The 19,253-nt window shown below is 39.9% G+C and overlaps 1 protein-coding gene across 2 annotated transcripts in view; it reads left to right on the forward strand.

The window, feature by feature from the left end:
* The window catches only part of CP (ceruloplasmin), a 58,252-nt gene that overhangs the window by 9,789 nt on the left and 29,210 nt on the right, over positions 1-19,253 (forward strand). The window contains exons 1-4 of one of the 2 annotated variants that reach the window (XM_032446589.1): positions 3,290-3,361; positions 16,565-16,654; positions 16,744-16,892; positions 17,976-18,156. In XM_032446589.1, coding sequence (XP_032302480.1) covers positions 3,305-3,361; positions 16,565-16,654; positions 16,744-16,892; positions 17,976-18,156 — 477 coding nt within the window. In that variant the 5' untranslated portion in view covers positions 3,290-3,304. Of the gene's footprint in view, positions 1-3,289; positions 3,362-16,564; positions 16,655-16,743; positions 16,893-17,975; positions 18,157-19,253 lie in introns of those variants that run through there. The other variant, XM_032446591.1, reaches the window with a different exon arrangement.

A 19,253-nucleotide genomic window follows, 5' to 3' on the forward strand; every position in this document is an offset into this window, starting at 1 on the left:
GGAGAGGTGTTCCATCCTGGGTTCATTTTTGAGACCTTTCTCTGGACACACTCCAATAGGTCTTTGTCTCTCCTCTACTGAGGACTCCACATCTGGGTGCAGTACTCCAGGTGAGTGACTCACTATGTGTGTCACCAAAATGGGGACACAATAATTGCAAGCAAGAGATACTGGAGGAATGACTTGCTTAAAGTCACTCCGAAGAGTCATTTGGCTCAAACACTTAGCACAGTGTTCTATTTCCTTTTCTGTTGTAACATTCCACTGAGGACTGAAATGAAGATGGTTGTCTGTGGACCAAGTAAATCCCTTCTCTTTGGAAAGAGAGCAATGAAAAATGTGTTGAAAGCTGTATTTTTTCGTATTGCTCCAAGCTTCATTGCCACGAGAAATCACATTAGTACAGTTCTCCTTTGGAGAACACAGGAGACCTCCCAGCCCTGAAGTAAAGTGTCTAGGTAGACATACTGAAGAAACAGACCCCATTCCTTTTCACTGGTGATTCAAACCAGCAACCTTTTCTCTACACAGGAGCGGGGCATACTCAGGCTGTGTGGGCACAAACTAAAAGCTGTTGCTATACCACTGTCCACAACTTCAACACAGAATGAATTAATTTGGTTTTCTGTTTGCTGACTCTTTTGGTCCTAGTGGCTTAGCTATATGGTAAGCCATGAGGAAGTAGACAAGAGGAAACTGGGTACCATAGGCTTCTCTGTCACAGTGTTTTCCTATGCCAGTCCCAGCTACTGAACTTCCACCCCTGCTCTCAGGACAGATAACATATAGTTTCCCTCATATCTTATTTGACCTTTGTTTTCTTCCTGGTGTTTCTGTTCAGATAAGAGCTTGTGACAGATGTAGCTTGGCACAGGTGGTATTTTAAGTTGCCCACTGAGATCACTGTGAATTCAGAACAGCAAAATATGTTAATGAGGAATATGAGAAGTGGGCTGGAAGGCATATTAGAACCAAATAAGCCTGGATTCATGTCCTGTGTGGTTTTGAATTTATTCAAATTTAAGAATTGCCATGGATCATGCCTCTCAATTTGTATGTATCCCTCAAGGTGATTCTGTACAGCTTTTGACTGACAGTGAGAATGTTATTATGTAGCACATCCATTTTAGTTCTTTTTGCTGTGAGACTGAGATGTTTAGTGCTTTATACTTATCATACTCGTTACTACAACCATGCTTCCAGCTGGGTAGTCCATCCCCTGTGCTAGTTTCACTGAGGACATGTTTGTTAAGAGGTCATAGTCCATATTTACACTTCATTTCCTCTCGTTCAACTTCCCTTTATTTGAATTCTGTTCAGACGGGAGATTTATATTCTACAGTAAGCTCCTTTGATAGCTAGAATCAAGAAATGCTAAAGGAAGTATCAGTTTGGGATGTCTAGAACTCACAATTTGGAGATTTTTTTGTTGTTGTTGTTTTTCAGAATAAGTAAAATGTGTAATTTTATTTATATGTAAAAGATCTAGTTACATACCCTCTGTGTGTATCAGTTCCCACTGAGTTCTGTGGGAAGTGCTGTTGGAGAAGAAAGACAGAATTGAGCTGTCTTACTGAAATCTTTCTTCACAAAACTCAGACAGCGCATGCTTTTGCCAACTGTGTCTCAAACTGCTAGTGATTTGACCTCCTAGTACCTGTGCTTCTTGGTGTTAACATTTGGCTCCATAGAGTCCTGGAGTGCTCATCCTTATGGACAATGTGCAGCTTGTTTCCAGAGAGGTTGTGGAGTCTCCTTCTGTGGAGATATTCAGACCCACCTGGATGCCAACCTGCGTGACCTGTTGTAGGGCACTGCTGTAATAGGAGGTTGGGTTTTATGATCTCTTGAGGTCCCTTCCAACCCCTGCAATTCTGTGATTCTATGAAGAGAATTGGGACACATTCTCTGTTTCACAAGTTTGTCTCCTGTTTTATTCTACACACTAAGATTTCCTTTATTGCTGAGATTCTGCAAGGATCATCTCATTGAATCAGTGCAGTTATAGAAAACATTCAATACAAGCATTTCTGAAAGAATTTCACAATCTTCAGAACTGAAAACAGATTCTAAATTGATATTCTGAAGTAGATTTTGTTTGTTTGTTTAAAACAAGACAAATCTGTATTGCTTTTTCAGGATCAAGTTATACTAAGTATTATAGATGGACCATCACTTGTATGCTCAAATTCAGCACAAATTGTGAATTCCTTTTAATCGCTTTATTTTTAAATAATATCATGAAATATAAAGAAAAAAAAAAGGCAAGATTCTGTGCTGGTGATTTTCTTGCTGAAGCAACATATATTCAAGAAGTGCAGGGCAGACAAGATTTTCCTATTACGTAGTACAGTGATAGAGATTGCATTTAATGAGAGGAGAAATGTTTTTACTGTAAATAGATTAATTAGTTGAGGTTTTGCAGCAGCCTCTGTTAGATTGGTTTTATATCCATGGCAACACTTTCTGCTTCCTGGGTAACTTCATTACGACAAATCTAAGTCTGAAGTGAGTAGGGGTTTTAAGCCATTCTGTGTAGTAATAAGTAGGCAACTACAATAAATTTCTGGATCATGAACAAATAAATATAGGCACTTAACTTCGTTGTGTAGGGAATATAATGTTACAGGTTGCTGAGAACAAAATATCATCAAAAATAAGTAGGTAATTAAGAGTGAGAGCCTATTGATTGTGCCAGTTTACTCATACTGAAAGCTCATACGGGATCTCAACTGTACAAAATATTCTGTTGCTTTTTTATTTTCTTTATTAGAAATGCTGTGTTTACTAGTTTATCTAAAGCTAGTTAACAGCTAATCTGTTCTTGAAATAATCTCTTGCTCCTGTTTCTACTTCAAATTTGAAATCAGCTACGATGCAATTAGAATGCACAGAAAGAAGCTATTTGTATCAGAGGTATATCGCATGTGGGCTGAGGTTGGTTCTTGTTTGCTTTTTTTTATTGACTGCTTTTTTTCTGAAGGCATGGAAGTAATCCAGTTCAAACTCAAATGACTGAATTGTTTCAAAGAACTGTAAGTGGCAGGTCTGGATACAAAAACATTTTGTTTCAAACAGTAAAATAAAATCTGGATATTTTTTTCACATACGCCTTTCCTCTCAAAACAATAATGTATCAGGTCTTACGATATTTTATAGCTTTGGACTTGAGTTGACTCACTTGTGTTAATATTTAATGGTATGGTGCCAGGCTGTGCCCTGTTACTTTCAGAATACTGCCACGTTGTTTTGAGAGATGATGCATCTCCTGCCTGAATATCAGTTATCTGGAGTAGATTGTGCGATGTCGTCCTTAAAGGTGTGGTGCTTCTGTTGCATTCATCTTTGCATTAAAGCTGAGGTGGGTCCTATCAATGAGAACATAAAGAACCTAATTCTGGTCTTTGTGGTACTGATTAGGAAGTAAGTTAGAAATAATGCAATTAGGAAAATAAATAAATAAATCAGAAATAATTCTGGTTTATTACCTCTGATCACATTGCTAAAAATATCCTGACCCTTTTGAAGCTGGCCAAGGGACCAAGGGACTGTAGCAGTCCTTGTCCCTAATGTCTCAGTGTAGAGGGACCTGGGTTCTGTACAAGGTAAGGGAGGCCAGTGCACTGTCTTTGTTTGAGCAAGAGGTATGGATGAGAAAAATACTTTGGAAAGCACCTTCACACTGCAGAAAAAGGAATTTGAAAAAAAACAAACACCTTATTAATTTGTATTCCCCATAAAGAGGAGGACAATTGCTGCCTTCTTCGACTGCAAGTGCAGTTTGGCAGCTGGTCTATATCTGCCTCGACTTCCAGTACCATCAAAAGGAGGAGGTATGACTGATTTATTGGCAGAATTGCTTTTTCATCTATGCAGTGAATCAAGGGACTGTTGTTTATTTACTGTGTTTTAATGTACATGAGCCCTAGGTTAGTTTTCATCCAGGCTGGTTCTCTGGTCTGCTACAAGCAAGGCAACAGGAATGGTAGGTCCAGTATGAGGAAGGAAGCAGGATTATTTGGACTCCAGCAGAGAACAGGACTGAACCTCCAGCAACATTTTGCACTTCAATCAATTAAGTCAGCTGTTAAATCACACCTTGAGACTGTGAAGCTAGCTGTTGTAGTACGGGGCTTCTCCATGCTGTAATGTTGATTACCAATTGGTATTTGTGAATGGTTATAGATGGTGGTGCTCATTAATACAGATGTTTCTGATCATATTCACTTAGTCTCTGTGAGTTTAAAATAAAACCAATGCTGGACGCAGCTTGTTCTGCACAGAAGATCTGAATTTGGTCTAATTAACAATATATTTCAAAGCCTGAGTTAACCAAGCAGCTTAGTTGAGGCAATGTACATTCTTTTAGATTGTCACCAGCGTGTGTCATAACTGCATGTCACTTTGTGTTTCTTTCCGTGAGTAGGGGATTTGGCCTCTCTAGACTCATCACTGTCTGACCTCACACTTCAGTTGAGGTTACACCCACGACTTTTTGAACAAAAGTACTTTGTATTCTAAGAGCATAATTAGAGTAACTAAAAACAACCTCACCTGTTACGTGAAGTCTCATCTTAATGCAATGAGGTCTTCATACGCAGCTTCATCTTTGTGTCTTGGTGTTTTCATCTGCTTAGAAGTTTCTTCTAATTTGAGCATAGAGCTTATTTTATGACAATTGAATTGAAGTGTGTTACGATGTTCTATGTATGAATGTGCATATGTCGAAGTTACCATTTCTCCAGAACTCAAGCAGGAGTGATTTTTTTGAGATCAAGTTTTATCTTGTGCTCAGAGACACACAGCTGGTCACAGGTAGAACTGGGTGCTTCCAGGCACAATAGATCTGCACTTTGACTTTGTTAAAATTCTGAAGTTTTGTAACAGCGTGCTTCTCTTATTTTTTGTCTGTCTTTAGTCACTATTTTGCTTTAGTATTTTAAGAAATTCCACTTCATAGAAGACCATTTGTGAAAGCATCACAAACTGGTATAAACATTCAATCTCCCATTTTTTCCTGTGAGAGAGGCTGCATTTCATCTTTAAGTGGGATTTAAGAGCAATATTGTCAAACTTGGATTCCTTGAATTAATCACTTGTAATTCCTGTTTAGTCAGCAGAGTGAGTGACCTAAATTTCAAGGTGCTGAATATTTCAACTCTAATTGAAATCTTTGGGGTTTGGTTAAGTGAATTGTGACCAACTTTCAGAGTGAGCTGCAAATGGAGTATTTGCAAAGCCTGTCCAGAGAGACTGTGGTCTCATCTTTGGAGATATTTGGAAGCCATCTGGACATGGCCCTGGACACCCTACTCAAGCAGAAGCTGAATCAGATGGCCTTCATCAATCCCTTCCGAGGGACCACAGCCATACCACTAATGCTGTCAAACCAAGGGGTTCTTGTGCTGTTCAGCCGTGTTTTACTGACAGCAGTCACTTGGAATTCACTGGGTTTTGGTTCATAGATTTGAATGATGAACAGTCTGTTTCCATGGTTTGGTGGTATCTGTAATAATGTGGAAACAGATAATTTCAGAACTGTTATTAGACCTCAGAAAGTAAAAAACATAGAAAATTCAAGACAAATACATTCTTTTAGTGATCTCTATTTTCTCGAGTGTCCCAGTAATGACCCCAACAACATCCCTCTGTCCTATATACAGCAATTTTTAGAACATAGTAGTAGTAATTTAAAAAACAACAACATGATAAAAAGAAAACAAACAACACCAAAACACAATAGTTTAATTCTGCATAGTGTTCTAGGGTATGTGATACAAAGAGTTTGCTCCTAAATTATTTTTAAGCTGAAGTGTTTCTACCTAAAAGACATAGATAATATAATGTGTATAGGTATTTCTTATAAGAATTATGTGTAGGAAATGAGTTACATTTTTAATTTCTTTCTAATTAGATGTTCAAGCTTTGGTTATACTTTCTGATATTATTCACACTTTCTAGGATTTACGTAGTTCTGTTTTATATCTAATAAAATGGTAGTTGGTTGCAAAATGTATAGGGAGAAAAGAGAAGAGTTGTGTTCTTACTACAGTGGAAGTTACTGCTCACAGTCTCTCAGCAGGTAGGTCAGCACACTCTGCACACCCAGATATTTGGCATGATCTATTATAGTTTCATAATGCTTTTCCCTGCCAAGAGCAAGCATTCCTTCTAATCCAAGGCTTGCTGGAAAAAGTTATTAGTCATCTAGTAGCACACCCACAGTCTATTGAGAAATGTTTTTAGAAGGGAGCAATGTCTGCAGAGTGGCTCATGGAGGTTATTTTGAAATACTTGGCTGAGAGCACACCCATGCCTGTAACCCTTACTTGAGGAAACTTTCTAATGACACCAATGGGAGTTGCATCCAGCACAAAGGAGCATAGGACAGACTTTTAAGGCTAATGAGCTACCTGTTAGACTAGTGAATTTCCTATTTTCAAAGCAGAAAATCGATGTACTGAGTAATACTGAAACCAAAACATACAGATACATAGCAGTTTAGGAAGCAGAAATAAAACTTTAAAAGATATTAGTAGGTTTAGGAAGGTCATCTCAGTGTTAGGCAGAGGTGTTTCCTTTAATGCTCATCAGATGTGGGTGCCTGGCATCTGAAACACTAGGGATATTTGCACAAGTGCTCTGCTAAGCCATGTGATGAATACTGGAAGAGCCATGGATCTGTCTTGATGTGGCTTATGACTAGATCTGCAAAGATGCCTCTGAACTAACGTGATTTCCCAGTGAGTTTCGCAACACCTGTGCTGTGGAAACTGTGGCTGCACTGTGCTGGGATGGTGGAATTCTTTTCTTTCGTATGTTGTGGCAAACCAGTGTTCGGAGGCCTGTTTTTAATATGAAGCAAATGTTGGTACTTTTGGAGTGCAGCTATAGAAGTTGAGGTGTCCAGGCCTTCCTCAGCTGGAAGACATTTTAAACCACATCTCTTACTCCTTGCCAAGCTTATCAGTAGATACTGGACTAATCCTCTTGTCTTGCATGGAACCTCAAGGGCCAAAGGTCTGAAGGCACCATTAGCTTCAGAGGAGGAGCAGAAAGCTATATACAGTTGTTCAGGACTCTAACAGTTGTCCAGGAAAGCAAAAATTTACATGCATACATATTTGCATACAGATGAGTAGAGCAGAAAGAGGATCACCATCCAAGAGCCAGTGAACACTGCAGTAAAGCCTTCCAGAAGTGCTTGGTGTAGCTCTGCTTCCCTACTACTCAGCTTCCAAAACCATTCTTTACATCTATTGTTTCTGTTTCATTGATGTGTTTGAAGGGCAGGAATGAAATCTTCCAGGCTGATGGGGTTTGTAGTCTAGACAAACTGAGCACGACTTGTGCTTAGAAAGGCTTTGTAGTTAAAGTCATCTTAATGTTTTGTGTAACACCAGGTTTACTGAAACAAAATGAATAAAGTCCTATAAGCACAGTGATTACTCATGCACACTGAGGAATTCCCATGCTATTAAGTACCAGCCTGTGTTAGTCTGCTTTTATGTACTCTAGATAGATGTGTTTACTTTAATTTATTGGCAGGATTGTGCTTGAACTTAACCAAATATTAGTTATAAAGTTGAAATGCCCTGTTGATATAGGCATTACGTGGCTATAATAGGACTTTGGATCCATCCAGTACTTATCTTTCATATGATAACATCTGTCATTTCAAGGTATCCATCTGAAGCTAGTTGCGTCATGTTTGTTTCAGATTGTGCTTTATATTACCACTTTAGAGTTACTCTATTTAAGTTTTCCCCAGTTTTGTGCTGTTGTAATGAGTCTAGGCTAATTCAACCCTTTGCTTTAAATAAAGCAAATATGGATTAGGATGGTATCCTTCTCACTTGCCTGCATTAGGATTGGGATGGTATTCATGTCATTTGCTTGTATGTGTTTTGTTTCACACAAAGTTTGCTTCCTGCAGCAGCAGAACAGGGGTGGAGTTCAGCCCCTTCTGCATATCAAACATGAGGTTCTGGGGGTGAGCGCTGGCTGATGGCGTGTGTTGGCTGAGTCCAATAAGAAGGATGGTTACACCCCTCCACCATCCTCACGAGGTCAGCCTGGAGTCTGTGCAGAACCTGTCCAATGCAGTGGTGGTGAAGTTACCCTTAAGGCACTGCAGCCGAAGCTGAGCCTTTTTTCTTGAAGGCAGGTAAAGATAGAAACATTTTCCACAGTTTTCAAGGTCCTTAAAAATTATTTCTTCAGTTGTCCAAAGTTATAATGCCATGAAAACTGTGGAACCTGTAACATGTACACTTATAGCTCTTGTGTGTAACCAGTAGTGATTACTCTTCTTTTTGCTCTTCATAAACATAATTTACAGTGTTAAGGAAGTTCTTCACAAGGTGTGTTTGTAAATTCTAGATCTTAATTTTCATTTGAGGGAGAAAAATTGAAGTATCTTATGGCTCTTGGTTTACTGATTTATAACCTTTGCACCAGTTAAGCACTCATACGGCAAGATTTTCCATTTGTTGTTTTACAGAGCGGGTATTCTGTGGCTATGTATATATATTTCGTGTCCTTTCCTTGTTTTCCACCACAAGAAGATTTTCCATTTGTTGTTTTATAGAGCAGGTATTCTGTGGCTATGTATATGTATTTCATGTCCTTTCCTTGTTTTCCACCATTCTACGCAGCTAGAGGGGTTGCTTGGAAACATTAAACATAGCAGATTGCATGGTTCTCTTTTCATTAAATGTAATTAAAAGTATGATTTATTTTAAAATCTGAAGTGCAGCAGAAATTGCATTCAACCATTCTGCCAAAGGTCAGTGGTGTGTGGGTTTGGTATAGACAAAAAAGGTAATCTACTGATGGATGATTAGACTACGTTGCCCCTGGAGAGTTGTTTTCTTCTCTGAGTAGCCAGTTTAAACCTGCAGTCACACTGAGCCCTACTACCTCAATTCTTGTGTGTTCTCACTTATCCAATTGACCTGTATTTGCTGGTGTATTTACATATTTTCTGGAGTTAAAAAAAAGAGCCTCCAAGTGTCCTAATTGGGAAATGGTAATAGAAGCCTGAGGGCTGGATGCTACCTTGAGACCCTGATTTCCTGTCCATGCTTTGGGCAGCTACCAAATGGGAACAGTAACCTGGGTCTGCAAAGCCTGCTGTCATCTTGCGACCACTGCTAAGCCCTGTGCATGAATCAAAGCTCTGTGCCCATCGGTGCCAACACCTGCTGAAGGGAGGACTGGCAGTGATGGAGAGTCCACAGTTTCTGGTGCAGCACTGCCAGTACAGCCCCTGGGGGGATCAGGTACCTGGCCCTCAGCATGTCCTTCTTCTCCACAGTGACAAAGGTCACCCAGCAGGACCTAGGGAGCATGAGACCCCTGCCCGTCCCCATCCTGAATTGCTGAGTGATGGAGAAAGGGGCACCCTGGATGCACATAGCATCCATGTGGCTTTGGCGCTGGATATCCCCTCCAAGTGCCCTCCTGGCTATGCAAGATTGCTCCCCCTGCACAAAGCAGACACACAGACCCTTGCAGTCCCTCCACACTATGGCAGCAACCATCCCACAGTCTGGGGGTCCCCACTATGGTCTCATCACATCAGGAGCCATCTGCTTTATTCACTGCAGTAATCCAGTTCCTGTTTCCTTTCCTTTGCAATGTTCGGAGGGGCTGCAGGAAACCTTTTTTCTTTTACAGCTCCTGTAGTGTTAGACATGAGTGCATGCTTTTCCTGTGAGCTCTAATGATGTATTTCGTCACAGCATAGTGAGTCAAGAATGATAAGATAGGACACAAGCAAAATTCTGCTTCTTCAGCTTCTGTTTCCAGCTGTCCTTGACTCTGCTAATGTCCAGATTTCTTCATTGAATTTCCACAAGGAAAAATAACCAGGCTTCTAAAGATGAACTTAAAATAATTTCCACAAATGTAGCTTACATGTGAATTAACAGTCTACCTGTGAAGTATGAGAAAATGTTTCACGAATTTTGGTGCATTACATATGCTCTACCTCACTGTAGATCTTTGCTTATTATTTTAGAAGGTGCTACTAAATATGGAATTGGTGATGGATTCTCAACAGGCCTTAGTCACAGCCTGGCTTTGCTTGAACTCATCAAAGAGATGTGTGCTTAGTTTAATGTTTTACATGTACATGATTAGGCCAGAAGTTTCCCATCATAGCACAGTTACAGAAGCAGAAGTGACTGTGATCACTGTGTAAGCAGCATTTCCCAGTGTACATGTGGACAGCAGGGACCCAGGGGTACTGTGCTGTAACAGGCTGGGTGGTGGCATGAAATCTCATTCTGTTACAATAGTCTTCTTACACTCACTGACCATTAACCTGAATCTGGATCAATCAGAAACCCACGTACAAATTGTACATGTGAAGAGCTGTGTGCTGATGCTATAATTGCAATGGTTCCAAAGACACATTTTAATTTTCTTCAGCTTTTTGTACCCCTGAATAACTCTCAGGACAGTAGTATGTCTTACAAGTTCACCTCAGGGTGAATGTAGCTGGTTAAAATCTTGGGAGCTGATGGAAATAACTGAGAGTCTTTATGAATATCTTTTGTTGGATGTCAGTTTTATATGCATTGCTAAACTTGGGGAATGTTGGGGTTGTGTTATGCAGAGGTGTATATACACTAATCTAAACTCGGTTTTCTGATTTGTACAGCTGTTACATACATGTAGGATAGAACAGTATGCTAATAGTACAGTGATGGCAGTTCTTTGTGCTTGCAATATTGTCACAGTTTTAAGCATAGAATGGGAATACGCACAGTAAGCCTGTGTAAATGCTGCAGTCCAAGGGAAGCAAACTTCTGTGAAGCATTTTGCTTAGCCAGGGTTTCACTCTCAAGCTGTGATGAGAAACAGTAATAGAACTTGCCTGTTTGCTGTTCTACTTTCATAATAACACTGTTGGGAGGGGTAATGAATGCAAGCTGTTTGTATGCCAACAACAAAGAAAATTTTTTTGAAGTGGTTTATTTGATTGTGGAGTGAGGCTACAGTAGCATTGGTTTGGGCTAATAGTAGTTGTCCTTCAGTAAGGATTATGGGCTCTTCTTCAGACAGAGGAGCTTTCGTAGATTCATTTAGTGGTAGTTGCACCACGATTTTAAGGTTTCAGTTCTCTGAGCTGGTTGATTAACCATTAAAACCATTTTTGTTGCATCACTGCTGACTGCGTCAGCATTATTACTTATAAATCTTGTCCATATGTTTCAGTGTGGTAGTTCTGTGTGTTGCTGTAATAAACTGTGAGTGCTTGCTTCAAGTTTTCACCCTTAGTTTAGAGCAACTTTCAGTCTCAAATTAATGGCAGAGACAGCAAGCAAGAGTATGCATGTGTTAAAGCTATGTAAGCTGTAGAGCTACATAAGGATTGCTTTTATGTTCAGTGGCCTGTTTGAGGGCAGCTGGTGGTCTGCTCCTCCTCAAAAGTAGTTAATGAGTTCATCCAAGTAGTTGTCATGTAATTAATAAAGATAATATGGATATTTTCTCCTGGATGCGACCAGGAGACTACAGGCACCAAAGACTATTTCTGAACAGAGACTATTTCTAAACAGAGGCAGTTCCCTCCCGTGTCTGTCTGGGTGGAGTTTGCTCATTGACTGACATATACCTCTGAGGTGGCATGCCTGAGGGCAATTACACCTATAGCATAGTGTTTTTTGCGGATGATGGCTGGAAAACATGAACCAAACATCATTTGGACATTTGGAAATATGGGTTAGCATGGATGGGTGTTTCTCCGTTTGATTATAGGGAAGCTGTGAGTGTTCTTTAAGTCACTGGGAGCTATGTCAGAACAGGTGGCAAAGAGGTTTCCTGTAGCTTAGCTTAGTTAATGTTTGACTGTATACTCCTCCTACGTTCTCAGTAGTCTGAACTGGTATTTGCCACTGTGAACAGTAACCTGCAAAGCAGTAGGAGAGGAACAAATGAAAGTAGTTTACAAAGAAATGCAAGCATGGATTCTTAACTTGCATTGGCACAAGTGCATTGCATTGTGGAGTCTTTTCAAATGCATACGGGCAGCCCATGCTGTTGTTCTCCAAGCCATGTCTTATTTACCAGTGTCACACAGTTACTAGTATCTGCCTTCACAAGATGTACTGTGCTGCCTGATGGAGGGTGGAACCAGAATTTGAGCAAGAAAAGTTGTCATGAGAAGCTTTCTGATAAAAGTTGAGGAACAGTGTCCAAACATGGCCAATGGCATTTGTGGAGCCCTTTAATAAAACATATAAACATAAAACATATGAATTTTTTGTTTGCTTCAAGGGTTTTTGGTTTTTTTCTTTGAATTGTTTTCAAGTTAAGTGCAGGTCATTTCTCATAGTCTCCTTCAGTTGTGTCTCTTGATCACTGTTGTGTCTTTTAGTAAACCCAGTCTAGGAGTGACTGTAAGGCAGTGTAAGTCAGTAATGCTGGCCATCTGGAGCAAGGAAGTTTTTGATTATATGAAATTTTATGTCAAATCAAGGGTGACGGCTGGGGAAGGTTGTGTGGTGTTTTTTGAGGGGTGTGTGTTGTTTTTAGCATAACACAATGAAGGGAGTTTTTGGCTGAAGAGTCATCTTCTGCAGAGGAAGCATGCAGGATGATGTTTGTGCTCGTTTTAGTCATCAAAGGTGAAGTGCACAATAATGGTAAGCCTATGTTTCTACAATCGGAGGATATTTCTCATAATGAAGGAAGTCTCCAAGGTCAACAGCTACAATACCCGGAGCGGTTACATCATTACATCTGTGTAAGACTGCTCTCCTTTTTAACCATTACTTTTTCTTCCTTCCTTTCTCTTTAAACTTCAGTGTTGATCACAAAAGTTTCCAGAACACTGTGGACTGAAGCTGGACTTCTGTTTACAGTGATGAGTATTCTCGCCTTCAGTTAACTGAAAGTCTCACTACAGTCTCCTAATATCTGAATTCAACAAAGCCAACATTCTCAAACTCAGTTTGTGTAACTACTGTTTTTTACAATGGTAATTGTCTTGTATTACGGCGAAACCATTGGCAACATCTCTTGAAACTTGTCTTATCCTGTGCATTTCTTAGCTGTCATGGGATCATATATTCATAACATAATTTGGGTTGGAAGGGACCTCAGAGTCCATCCAGTTCCAATTAATTTCTGTGGGCAGGGGCACCTCCCATAGACCAGGTGCCCAGGCCCATCCAGCCTGGCCCTGAGCATCCCCAGGGATGGGACACCTACAGCTGCTCTGGGCAGCAGTGCCAGGCACTCGCTGCCCTCTGAAGAATTTCTCATATCTAAATGTAAATCTGCTCTCTCTTGGTTTACTGCCATTACACCATGGCATGTCTCTACATGCCCATGAAAAAAATCTATTTTTGTCTTTTTCATAACCCCCATTAAAGTGCTGGAAGGCCAATATAGTTTTTCCCCGGAGCCCCCTCCAACAACCCCAGCTGTCAGCCTGTCCCTGCAGCAGAGGTGCTGCAGCCTCTGGGTATCCCTGCCTCCCATCCATCCTCTGTCTGTGTCCCTGTGCTGGGGCCCAGAGTTGAATGTAGCGCTGTGAGGGACTGGGGGCTGTCACAAGTTCAGAGCAAGAACCACCTCCTTGCTCTGCTAGCTTCACTTCTGAGGCTGCCCAGGATACAATTGACTTTCTGGGCTGTGAGAACATTTTGTTGGCTCGTGTTTTTTTATTTCATTCACTGATGCCAACCCAACATCTGCATCATCCTCATGAGGGAAAAGAGAACACGATAGATTTTAGTTTTTCCAGGTCACTTTGTATGTCCATTCACTATGCAAATTAATGTAACTAGTACACATACAAGGGTTTGGAAACCCATGACTAAATACATTTCTCTCTTTCTGGGGAGCTTTTTGTTTTGTTTTGTTCCTGGACTTGAATTTTCATTGCAAGAAGTTTATTTTATGATCTGCTTATAAAGTAGTATTTTTCACCAATGTTTCTTGATGTAGCTTTAATTAATGGTTGCTAATCTAAGTTCAGCTTACATTGGCAAGAACAAGTGCATTTCTTAGAAGTCTGACTGCCCGTTTTGTTTTATTGTTTTTCAACCTCCTGACGATGTTTGCTCTTGTTGCATTAACCAGGTAGCAAAACAGGAGGCATCCCTATGTATTCCTCTTTGCAGTAGACTTTATTCTGCTTATATCCAAATCTCTGATTCAGTGTTGTGGAAGTCAGCCTACTCTTTCCCTAGCTTCAGCTTGTTCTGAATCAGTCTATAAACGTAAATGCTAAAGCTGCTTCAAACAAAGAAAATAAAACCTTTTCCCTTCAGTTCTTAAAAAAAATTGTGTTGTTGTTGGAGGCTGCTGTCCATGTCTAATTATGTTCAGTGGTGATAATTCCATGCATCATGTATTACAGTGAAGTTACCCAGCACAGAGTATTTCCTTGATTGCATTTGGTTTGTCAACAATTATTTCATTTAAAAAGGGTGATGACATTCTGCTGTCCTTGTTCCCTCACTTGACAATAAGGGAATGATAGTCATTAAGACACTTTAAACGTCATCCAGGTAACTAGGTAGCCCTGAGTATTTAAGGAGGTGAGAATAAAGACTGATCTTCTTTTAGGTGTGGACAAATATGAGATAGGTTGAATTGAACTAGTGGAAGAAGTATTTGAGAAGCTGTGGACATGTGTTTTGGAAGGTGTGCTAGGTGTATTGGTTGTAAGTTGCTCGTCCTTGCCCTGCTCTGCATTGTTGCCAACATTTTACTTTATTTTCCCAATGGAGAAACAAGATTTGCTTCTGAACATCGTCTCAGCAAATATGTGGAGTGCCTACATGGCATTCTAGGTGGAGGCCTTTTGGTAAGTAACAAGCTAGTGTGTTCTTGCAAGTTTATTTTGAAGCTACTTGGTATTAATCTTTCTTTACCATTGCATTAATTTGTTTGTTGAATGTCTTGTCAGCAGGAGTCTTTGGAGTTGTATTAAAAAAAAAAAAAAGAAAGAAATGAACCAGCTATATTGCACCATAGTATTATTAGTTAGTGTTAATTATCATATCTGTAAATCTCAATCACTTTTGAGATGAGAATTAGGATATAGGTTGCAGACCTCAAGTGCAGTACTGGAACCGGACCTTTCAGAGGGATGTGATTTATTTAAAGGATTAAATCTTACATTTTTATTCTTTCAGTGAGCTATTCTCCTTTCTAATGTCTGTAGATAACTAGTATTTAATTATGGAGAGACAACAGTTGTTCTGTTTTAGTTCTTTATTATTCAGGGGAATCAGAGCAGTTAGCAGAGCTTTACATTAGAGTAATAGCCAAGAATAAAGAACTGAGTGTGTTCACTGTAAGAGGCTGTTTAATCTTAAGCAATTATTTTCTACCTTTTCGGTTTTGCAGAGTGGAATTTAGCATGTTAAAATTCTCTAAATCTAGGCTTCCTTCTTCATTCATTCTTAGTCTCCCGGCATCAGCAAATCATAGGTTGAAAACCACTGCATGAGAAGACTGTCTTGTGAAAGTGCTTAAAAGCTGTGTTACAGCCCTATTGGAAGCTAGACAGATTTAAAAAGACTGAGTTTTCCACACAGACTAATCCCAGTGAAATCCATGTGATTGCTTCTCAAACACACTCTTGCCCAACCTCTTCTGCATTTGAAGCACTGGGGCTTAGAAGAAGGTTTCAGTAAAGGCTGTGACTAGTATGTGACTCTGCTCTGTCTCGTTAAGTAAATCCGTGCTGTTCTTTGGTAATGCTTTGCTCTTTCTTTATGGTTTTCTGAGGTATTTCTGGGTGTGGTGCCTTTGTATAAGTGTAAATTAGTGTTAAATCCTATTAGTGCTTGTGAGGAGTATACTTTGAACAGCTCTGTGTTTGTTTCTGCTTCTTGATTTTATGCCAAAAATTCTGGATGGTGTCTGCATTATCGCTCTGTTCTTCTGTCTCTGAAAATTTTGTGAAATCCTAGAAAAAGCTAGATGTCTGTAAGAAATGTTTGACTGAATTGGTTAGGATATTTGTCACACAGACTATAATAACTACTATTCAGTAAGTAGTCTTTGGAAACTGGTGGTGGTCATTTTGTTTTAAGAAAACACATTTCAGAGACTTATTGTATAGTTCTCTTTTGACAGAATGTAAATGCAGTGGTTTTTTGTGTGGTTTTTTTTTTGTTTTGCTCTTTTGGTTGTTGTTTTTTTTTTTCTTTGTTGGTTTTTTTTTTTGGTTTTTTTCAAAGCTTTTTGTTAGCTGTGTATAGCATTCAGGATGAACAAAAGTATTTTAAAGCATCTGAAATCACATTAATTCCACAGTGTGATCTTAACCAACTGGCTCTTTGTGAACCTAAGTGCTATTTATGTACAGAGTCAAAGTAGAACTATTCCTATCCTGTTGTTGGTACTACTGACTTGAGTAGTGAGATGCCTACTGTGTTAAATAGATGTAAAATGGGATAACCCATACAGGCACCCCAACCCTGCCAACAAGCAATGCAAGTGAATGCAGTGTGAGTGCTGTGTTTTGTCTACCTTGTCTGCGTAGCAAAACAGAACAGAGAGCAGTGTGGTTTGTTTGCCCCATACTCAGGTGCTCATTCCAGCTGTAGTATTCATTGGACTTCATAATGATGACTGCTGCGGGTGCTTTGGCCATAAGAACTGCGGGAAAAGCTGTGCGGTAAGTGAGCCTTCACACTGCAATCCCAGACAGCCCTCAGGACACTGAGAAGGCTGTGCTCAGCTCTCACATCTGTGTTTGCCCTGCAGATGCTGTCCTCAGTTCTGGCAGCCTGTGTTGGGATCCTTGGTTCTGGGTACTGTGTAATCATTTCAGCACTGGGCTTGTCTCAGGGACCATATTGTTTAACTCGTGCAGAAAGAAACTGGATCTATCCTTTCACTCAATCCTCTGGAGGGTAAGTTATCTGTTTGTCAGTGCGTTACATCTTTCTGCATGTACAGATGGTGTTTGTTTTACTCCTGAACCTTCTATGAATATTCAGTAACAACCTACCAGGATCCATCCATAAGTTTGTGCTCCTCATTCACTAACTAAACAGATGGGATCATAATTGCTCACAACCACTGTAGTTTAAAACAAAATAAATTCTCAGTTTTGCATATCTGATGAATATGGTGATTAGTTGTGACATTAAGTATCTGAAGGATATACAAAAGGGTGCTCTTAATACAACCTGGTAAAGAATACTTGGAAGTAATTGAGTGATGCTGATAATAAGATATCTTGTATAGGTCTCTTTCTCTCAATATATACAGGAAAACATGTCTATTCACTGTTCATGTGAGTATAAGATGTACTTTTTTAGGACTTTGAGGGAACTTTGAGCCATATCAAGATCCTTTGCAGCATAGATTTGGAATTTTATATTTCAGTAGCAACCCTCCTGAGGAGGGACATTCCTTCTCCCCCACCCCTCTCAACTTATGGATGAATATAGGAGAGCTGAATTAATTCCTTGCTTATGGCTCATCAGTGCTTGTGTTCTGATAAAATGGAGGAGGAGGAGATGCTGGAATCTACTCCAGTAGCCCTCTAAATTTATTCTGTGTGTGACTAGTGCAGATTAGGCATGCGGAGGCCCAGAGGCAGCAGCACAAAAAATGAAGTGACGCACTGGCTTCAAATCAGTAACTGCTGCATTTAAAGGCCCTATCCTGGAAAATTCTGTTTGTTTCAAGAAGTTGCTCTGCTCTTTCAACTATCTTGAGATTGTATCTTACTTTGATCAATAATAGAAGGTTTTGCCTTTCTAAATCAGATGTTTTAAAGGAAATTAAGACTTAACCAAAATGTGTGATTCATAGTTCAACGTGTACTTAAACAGAGCAGGATTTGTGTGGAATGAGCCCTTACATTTTTTTATTCCCACTTAGAGTGATTATTAATGCAATTGCATAGCAGATGAAGTTTATTTCTATTGTATTGTAGGCATCCTAATCTGACACAATTTTACTATACTTTCATTTGATGTGTACAGGTACTTGTTAGAATATAATGAGTGGTCTAAATGTCAAGAACCTCAAAACATCGTGCAGTGGAATGTCACTCTCTTTTCCATTCTCCTTGTCTTGGGAGGAATAGAGTTCATTCTGTGCTTCATACAGATAGTCAATGGTATTCTTGGAGGAGTGTGTAGACTGTGCTGCAGCAGTGGTGAGGTAAGCCATTTTTTCATCTAGTTATTACCATGTTTATCAGAGAGTTGAGTTAAGCACTATTGTTACTGATGGTACTGAAGAGGCTTAGGAGCTATTTTTCTGGCATTCTTAAGAAGCTGTACACTGTGGTACATGTGGTCATCAGCACTGTGTAGGTGATATTAAAGAAGTATGTGTCTGGGACTGGCAGGGATGTTTGCTGTAGCCGAAGCTGTTACTGCACAGTGTGACAGAGTTTTGTGGCTTCCTCTAGCTATATTACTTCAGTCTCACAGTTTGCTCAAAGCAGCAGATAGACTACTGAGAATATGTATGTCGCATATAATAAAAATTGCAGCAAAAATTTTGCTTAGTAAGTGTAGGGTAAAAGAAGGAATTAAACTGCATATACATAGTGAAGCTGACAAACATATCTGAAGGACTTTTTGAAGGCTTGGTTTTATATAGTTTTATCTTTTATGAATGAGGAAGGGGAATTTCCTCCAAGTTTCTTTAGCATCATATTAGACATTCTGAGACATCAGTCTGTAGTGGAAATGCTGAGTCACAGCCTGAAGCAGTGATGGAGCACCTGGTGGGAAGGCAGGGCCAGCCCAGGGGAGCTCAGGTGCATGCAGTGTACCTGAGTGACTGGAAGGGCTGGAGCCAGGATGCACCCCTTCCCAGACCTCATTTAAGGGTTGGCAGTGGAGGTGAGGGCATCTCTCTGGAGATCCCTGCATACCTGAGGCCTTCCAAGGGTAAGCAGATTTTTTTTAATTTTTAAAAATTTTTTTTATTTTTATTTTTTTTTTTTGTGTGTGTGTGTCTGCAGCTGCTGCATTTGGGGCCTTCCTCACTTGCTGCAGCATAGGACTTTCCTACCCCACTACCATTGCTTTCCATCACATTGTAGCATCATACAGTCTCATAGATGTAGCACTGGAATTGTCTTTTAGTCTGAAAGTGATATGTTTTATAACATGGGCATGTTATCACCAAGAATGTTTTGATTTGGCATGGTTGAATGTTGTGGCACTTTGAAAACATTACTGTCTTCTGCTTCCTATCTTCCATGCCATTACTGGAGTTTACAGTGCTGTGCTGTGGCTGTCTAG

The sequence above is a fragment of the Coturnix japonica genome, chromosome 9 (genome assembly GCF_001577835.2).
Source record: "Coturnix japonica isolate 7356 chromosome 9, Coturnix japonica 2.1, whole genome shotgun sequence".
NCBI lineage: Eukaryota > Metazoa > Chordata > Aves > Galliformes > Phasianidae > Coturnix > Coturnix japonica.